We start from the raw sequence: 8314 nt of genomic DNA on the forward strand, positions 1-8314 counted from the left end.
ATGTGTAATATAGTGATAAATGAGGTGTTGGCGTACAGAATATACATACAGAATAAAATTGACGTAATGGACGAAGAAAGCCTCGTGAGATTATGCACTACGTCTTTTTCCGTTGAAGAAATTGAATCTGCCAAGTGCTTGCTTTTCGAAGCAGTATCGACAACTAAGCGCAACGTCACTAGAAGAAAAGCTGGGAAGCAACAACGAGATCTATATGATGTGATCACATTATTTAAAGAAACTGACCCCGAACAGGTGCCTACATTTGTGGCGAAAGAATTACACCGCTTGCCGCCTATTACGTTCGACCATGTAGACGCGAGTCGGCTGTTAAAGGACATACTTACTATCCAAAACGAAATCAAAAACATAAAACATAATTTCGTCACTGAATCACAACTCGGAGAACTTAGAAATGAAATTAATAATTTAAAGAAAATAACGAACGAAAACATCTTTGACAAGCACGTAAACCGAAAACGGGGGGTACGTCGGATCATCGATAGCTGCGGACTGGATAGTGGGCCAATCGGCCTACTGCATACAGATGTAAATACGACACCAATTAGCACTGCAAATAAAGACAGCACAAACATTAAAAACATCTTAGAATCAACGAGTCATTTATCTCCTTCTTCTCTAGAAGGTACGCATGATGCTATTTCAGCTTGCGCGCAACCAATAGCATGCGCGTGCGACAATGATGAGATAACAAGTGCAATAAGAACATGTGAAAAGAAGACAAAAGATGTGCAACATTCGAAATCAACCATTAGCGTGTGGCCCAAGTCAAAAACGATGGCGGAAGTTTTAAAAAGTGATGAAGGAGAGTGGGAAAAAAAGGATACTATGGACCAGGATTGGGTGACGGTGCAGAAAAGAAGGTCGAAAAATAAATTTATTGGTCGTAAAGGGAAGGCGCAAATACAGCCTGAATCTAATTTTAAGGTTGCGAACATACATATACCTTTATTTATCAACAAAGTGGATAAGGCGACAACGGAAAAAGATATCAGTGACTACATATTGCAAAAAACAGATATCTCTGTGTCTGTCAAGAAAATTAACATGGTCCGACAAAAACGCTACGACGCATACAAAATTTTTGTACCACACAACAAGCTATCAGTTTTTCTAAATGACGATTTATGGCCGGAAGGAATTCAATTCCGACGTTTTGTATTTCTTAACAGGACCACGTATGATCAAAGGCAAAATACTAAGCCTGACGTGAACTCAAATTCAAAGGCTTATGATGGACAACATAAAGAATAATATTAAAATGATTAGTTTTAACTGTAAATCGGTTATGCGTTCCCAAGAGTGTATTAGGCATTTATGCCGAGAGGCGGACATAATAGCACTGCAAGAAACATGGCTATTGCCTCACGACATACCTGCACTTGGCAATATTGATCCTGCCTTCGGGTACTTTGGGAGATCCGCAGTCGACACCAGCTTGGGTATTCTGCGCGGCCGGCCTTACGGAGGTGTCGCAATATTGTGGCGGAGGAGCATGTTTGCAGAAGTATCGGTCATAGAATGCAACAGTGTGCGCTTGGCGGCGGTTAAAATTAACTCAGCTGGTCGGTGTGCACTGGTGTTCTCGGTATACATGCCAACGGACTCACCTGAACATCTCACAGAATTTACGGAGTGTATGGGTGAGATCGCCGCCATTGTCGATGATAGCTGTGTAAGCTCAGTGTATATTTTAGGTGATTTTAACGCAAATCCATCTTCATCTTTCGGTAGTGAACTTATCAATTTTTGTACAGAACTTAACTGGCGATGTGCAGACATTGAATTATTAGGACTTAATTCTAACGCCTATACGTATGTCAGTGATGCCCACGGTTCTCACAGCTGGCTAGATCATTGTGTAGTGTCGGAAACGGCTTGGAAATCTATAACCGATGTTAGCATTATGTATGATGTATTTTGGTCAGACCACTTCCCGTTAAAAATTACTTGTAATTTAGAGGTATTTCAAAAAGAACTTGATGCTTGTGTGAATAAATGTAATAAAATTGTCTGGGGGAATAGAGACATTAATCAGATAGAATTATATAAAGAATTTTGTAATAATAGACTGAAGACAATTGACTTTCCACGCGACTATAGATTTTGTAGTGATAAGATTTGTAATAATTTAGACCATAGACGTGTTTTAGATCAAATGTATAACCAAATAACACAAGTTTTGAAGGATGCGGCATGCCATAGCTATAAAAGTACAACTAACCAGAGTAGAAAAAGAAATCTGTCCGGCTGGAATAAACACGTAAGGAAGGCTTACGAGGAGGCTCGGCTGGGCTTTAAGGTGTGGGTTTGGTATGGTAAGCCAAAAGTGGGTTTAGTTTATGACAATATGCAAAGTACCAAGAAATGTTTTAAAAACAAACTTAAATGGTGCAGCAACAATCAACAGCAGATAAGAATGGATAGTATAGCTTCATGTCATGATAAAAAAGATTTTTCCAACTTTTGGAGAAAAACCAATGCTTTAAATGTCAAGTCGAGCCTCCCCGTGAGTGTTGACGGAGTTAGTGAGCCCGCCTCGATCGCCAACCTCTTTAAAAATAGATTTTTTGTTAAATCTCCATTAAGTTCAGTCGACGACAAGACAGTGGCACAAACAACTGACCACTATCACATTAGATTTACAGCAAAAGAGGTAGCTGAAGTTATTAGAGGGATGAAACGCGGAAAGTCTCCTGGACATGACTCGCTGAGTATAGAACATCTCCAGAATGCCGGCATTCATCTACCCAGGGTACTTTCTATGTTTATCAATTTTTGTATTGGGCACTCATACCTGCCTGATGAATTGATGAGGACAATTGTAGTGCCAATAGTAAAAGACAGATCAGGTGATGCTTCTGATGCAAATAACTATAGGCCCATTTCATTGGCCACCGTAGTGTCGAAAGTACTTGACAGTTTGCTTGACAAACAACTCGGCAAACATATCTCCCTCAACGATGCTCAGTTCGGATTTAGAGCCGGCCTATCTACGGAAACGGCAATTCTTTGTGTCAAGCATACTGTAAGATATTATACTGATAGAAAGACTCCAGTATACGCGTGTTTCCTCGACCTGTCGAAGGCATTCGACTTGGTGTCCTATAGGGTTTTGTGGAAGAAGCTATACGAGGCAACCACGATGCCAGGAGAGTTGATCGAGTTGTTTAAATATTGGTACAATCACCAGAGCAACGTGGTGCGATGGGCGGGCGCTTTATCGGAACCATACGGGTTGGAGTGCGGGGTGAGACAGGGAGGGCTGACGTCACCGAAGCTCTTCAGTCTGTATGTTGATCGGCTGATTGGTGCGCTCAGCGGTGCGAAGGTCGGGTGCTCGGTCGATGGGATCTTTATGAATAATATAAATTATGCGGACGACATGGTGCTACTGGCCCCGTCGATCGGCGCGCTCCGAAAACTTCTCCATATATGCGAGAACTTTGCAATAGATCATGGTCTTAAATACAATGTGACCAAAACTGAATTGTTAGTTTTTCACGCTGGTAACAAATATTACTCAAATGTTCCGCCGGTTACCCTAAACGGAGTTTCTATTAAAATGGTCTCAAAATATAAGTATTTAGGTCACTGGCTAACAGCGACCCAAACAGATGAAAACGACATGGAGAGGGAACGTAGGGCGCTGTCCGTTAGGAGCAACATGCTGATTAGGAGGTTTGCTGCGTGCTCTAGGGATGTAAAATTAACCTTATTCAGAGCGTATTGCCAGTCGTTTTATACATGCAGCTTGTGGTTCAATTTTACCCAACGCGCGTACAACGCCCTACGCGTACAATATAACAACGCCTTCAGGGCACTGTTGGGGCTGCCGCGCCACTGCAGTGCGTCGGGGATGTTTGCAGAGGCGCGGGTTGATGGTTTCGCCGCGATTCGGCGCAAGCACATTGCCTCCCTGATGGAGCGGGTGCGCGGCAGCCGTAACACTATCCTGGAGGTGTTTGCGAGTCGCGTGGATAGCCCATTGTGGAAGCACTGGGTTAATGCCCATGTGCTGATATAAAATATATTGTATGTATAAGTTATTTTTTTAGATATAAGTTATTACTAACATAGTTTTTAAGTAAAACACTGTACTAACAATTAATGGATGTTTATCTGAAATAAATAAATTATTATTATTATTATTATTAATCATAATGTTATATGGTTAAAACGTTTTAGAAACTACAATAAAATTTTCTAGAGAATACGTAAGAGAGGAGAGTAGAGGAAAAGTTCTTAACAAAAGAGACCTTAATGAGCTCTAGCAAACGAGGCGCGTGACTGAAATCAAAATATGCCTACCACATTGCTTAGACTCAAGTACTAATATGGAATAAATTAATTATTAAGTTAAATGGAATTACCAGAGTTCTTTGAGTTAGAAAAGAAAAAAAAATTATACTTAAGAAGCCCATTTGTCCGAACTGTTAAATTACAGCTTGGTGTAAAATATAATATTCTTGTATAAGCAAAAAATCATAAATCAAATAGATTACATGAGATAGGGTCAGTGGAAATTTGTGATGATTCGAAAAGGATAGCGATAAAGAGTACGTGATAAGATAAAATAAAACGTGACCGCGTTTACAAATAAAAATATTTTTATGTAAATATAGTTTATAGTACTTTGTAGTAGGCAGTAATAATACTCCCTTGTTGACTTTGATCCTAGAAATATTAACTACTAGCTGTCGCCCGCTACTCCATCCGCGTGGAATTAAAAAAAACATAATAAGTAGCCTACGTGGTCTTCCAGACTGTGATCTATATCTGTGCCAAATTTCATCAAGATCCGTTGTGCCGTTTTGAAGATACCTTCAAACAAACATTCGCATTTATAATATTAGTAAGATTACAAATGAATCTTAATGCAAATATAGAAAACCCGGGTTGTATGTTAAATCAACAGTTCAAAGTAAAGGTGAAACTGTTTTATCATAATTAAAATGGTAAAGCTTTGACTATAAGAATTAAATTAAAACTGTTAAAATTAACTGAAATATTTTTACAACAAAATGCAACATTAAAGGCACGTAATAGGATTGAGGTAACCGAGCAAGGTTAGGGACTCGCAAACACTGTAATTGAGTTACTGCTAATGAATTTTGAGAGTCTACAGCTGGCATAATAATGTGTAAGTAATAAGAACTCATTGTTGGGATACTTGTACTGAATTTGTGAATGCGACTAATCAAACAAGCGAATGATTTCACTTATCTAGAATCTTTCTTCACTCTCTTTTCATCTTCACATTTTTTTTATATCAAGAGGTGGCAAACGAGCTAATGGCCACCTGGATTCGCCGAAATAGTGAGGCGACCGTTGCCGATAGACATGTGCAAATGCAGATGCGTTGCCTACCTTTAATTAACAGAGAAGGGGACGCACAGAAAGAGCATGTTTCTCCTTCCTATGCGTCCCCTCTTCCGCTAAATCCACTTCCCCTTCCCATCCTTTCATAATAAGAAAAGGGTGGGACTTAAATTAGGCCTTCTTTGAGCTGTTTAAGTAATAATTATAGAAATGTGTCAGATTATCAGTTAAATTATATTTGTTCTAATATGAAGTTTACCGCTTAAAACTAATTTACTGATTAATCTATTTATAAAATTATTATATAATATGTATAAATACTTTTTGTTTAGTAAGTAAATATATTTCCTAACAACATTCACAAATGGTCGGATAAATAAAAATATGAAAAATAAAAATGTACTTTAACTGATGTAGAGTTCTTATCTGTTGTTCTTTACGATGGCTCGCTCGCGAAGTATCAACAGATTTTTGTTTTGAAGCCACATGTTTGCCTCTGTTATCTGCAGCCCACCAACCGAATTAGTTATTATAAAAATTGTATACAAAGTTTATTTTAGAGATCAATGCGGTTACAAAAGAAAAGTGTAATGGTAATAAATAATATTATAAAAGTAAACTAAATTAACATATCTCGCGTATGTGTAATTATTACACGGTATAAATAAATGCAAACTTAGAAATGTTGATTACATATTATAATTACATCACATTGAAAATTACAAAAGTCAATGATGTAAAGTGAAAACTCCATCATCTTTTAATCACTCTACAATTCTACAATGTAGTTTGTTATAGTTGCAATTAACGGAAGCTGCAAACACAAATATTTTTTCTACAGCCTCTACTTAATATATTTGCAAGATTTGTCTCACATAAAAGTATTTCTATTATAACTTCTACAATACTTTTATGCTTTAGTTCCGCTCTACATTGTCTTTGGAATGTGTCACCGTGAACTTAGCAAATTGCATAGGAGGATCGGCAAGTCCTTAAGTTTTAAACTTCTCTAAGAGCAGTTTAAAGCCATTTACAAACTATGTTAAATTACTCTCACGAAGTTTGTCCTTATTCTTCTCGAATTATCTTTAAACTGCTATTATAGGTGTTAAACAATTGTTTACTCACATACTATGTAGTACCATACAGGAATTTTCCATTTCTTCTAGTCTTCAGTGATAATCGCCATCGTATCGATGATATTTCAGTCGCACATATTTTCATGTTATGTTGTATAAGTTACGATTGTAACAAAATAGCGAAAACTGTTGATGTGAGTTCGTTTTGCTTTAAATATGTTAAAGTTCGTATATTCGTATATCACTATTTCACCTTCTTACTGTATCTTTTATTGTAATTTAATTGAACTCTAATTGTAATTACAAACTGCAAACTTTATTTATCCAATTGTTTAAATTTTGATGACTATGTGCCATTTATTTAAATCGCGAATTTAGAAAGAGTCCTGCCGTTTACACAATTTATAATTACAACTACCCTCCCAACATATGAACAAAAATATATTTCTTTGTCGGCGTTGACACTCGTAAATTAATCCATTTTGCCATATTATTTTAAACGACATATAATTTTTAAACAGTGAACGAAAAAATGCGACGAAGGTTTTTCTATTTAATTTTTTTTGAAGATGTGATAATACTGAGTTTGATAGGCATAAAATGGCGGCGGTAATCGCGGATGATTTAATGACATTAAATGGGATTACGTTGTCTATATCCAGAAAATCCTTTGTCAGAAAATGGTACTTTTAAATCGTATTAACTAGACGATTGGAGCCGATAAATTTGACGTATTTTATTTGATATAGGTATGTATATAAGTCATGTTAGAATTCTTTAAAAAAAGTTAGTTTTATTTTTTTAATATAGTGTAACTTAATTCAAAATTATAAATTATGTGTATGTTGCGATACAAATAATACACTTGTTAAAAATAAAACTAAAGAAATAATCTATTACCCTCAGAAACACACTTTCCTGATTCTTTAGTACGGAGAAACGACGAAATGATGGGAAATCGTTTTATGTTGGAAAGCCGATAGTTAAGTTAGGGGAATTTCCTAACAACTTTTGTTGTAACTTGAACCCAAATCAAAAGTTAGAGCTGACAACTCCAACGAAAAATGTGCTGTTTCATTCTATTTAAAATGATGTACTTACTACTGCCACTTCATTTCAGAATAAGTTTGGAAAATAAATCAATCACAGTAATTAAGAGCTAAATAAATATAGAAATAAATAAATAACTACAGATGTACAATTTCGACACGCCCAATCAGAAAAGGGAGAGTCAAAATCAAACAATTGTATTGTATTGTTATGATGAAGTCTGCAAGTCGATAAAGGTAGCTTTGATTAACTTTGCCATTTCATCCTGATTATCTCTGAGAAGTTGTCAATATTAGTAGACTCTAGGGTACAGTTGTTTACTTCCTTTCGGCTTGTTTATGTTTACTAATTAAAGAGAAAAGATGAAACAAGAAAATCTCTATTATGTTTTTGTATAATTCCCCATTAAATTCCATTAATTCTGATCTAAAGTTTAATTTTCAATGTTGATTGATAGAAGACTAACACTATAGTAATATTGCTCACAAGTCGAGTGACATAATGTTCAACTTTTAGTAGCGACGATTGAACAAGTTTCACCCAATTTGTCTTGAATTCGAAATATTTATTGAAAAGTTCAAAGTTCAATACTTTATTGGACGTCTCTGGACGGAAATCGTTTGTTACGACGACGTTAAAATGGAAGTCAAAGTATTGTATTTGAAGAGACGATTTGTCTCGTTAAGGATGTTTTATTGCAGATTATGTAGTTGTAGAACTAAATATAATGTTATTTTTATACCTAAACATCATCAACAAAAATAAGACGGCTGAAATAATACAAAAATACTTTTTAATCCTTACTTAAAAATCATTGTGATCGACAAAAAATAATCTTTACA

The 8314-nt window shown here is 36.1% G+C and overlaps 1 protein-coding gene across 1 annotated transcript; it reads left to right on the top strand.

The window, feature by feature from the left end:
* LOC106707244 lies at positions 1-1275 on the top strand. The gene has a single exon (XM_014502128.2). It carries the CDS (start codon positions 1-3, stop codon positions 1273-1275), a length of 1275 nt encoding a protein of 424 aa, XP_014357614.2.
* Positions 1276-8314: the final 7039 nt, after the last annotated feature.

Source organism: Papilio machaon, chromosome 8, assembly GCF_912999745.1.
Source record: "Papilio machaon chromosome 8, ilPapMach1.1, whole genome shotgun sequence".
Taxonomy (NCBI): domain Eukaryota; kingdom Metazoa; phylum Arthropoda; class Insecta; order Lepidoptera; family Papilionidae; genus Papilio; species Papilio machaon.

Excerpts from the sequence above, each read along its gene's own strand:
- LOC106707244 (XM_014502128.2), top strand. The coding sequence starts at position 1 with ATGTGTAATATAGTGATAAATGAGGTGTTGGCGTACAGAATATACATA.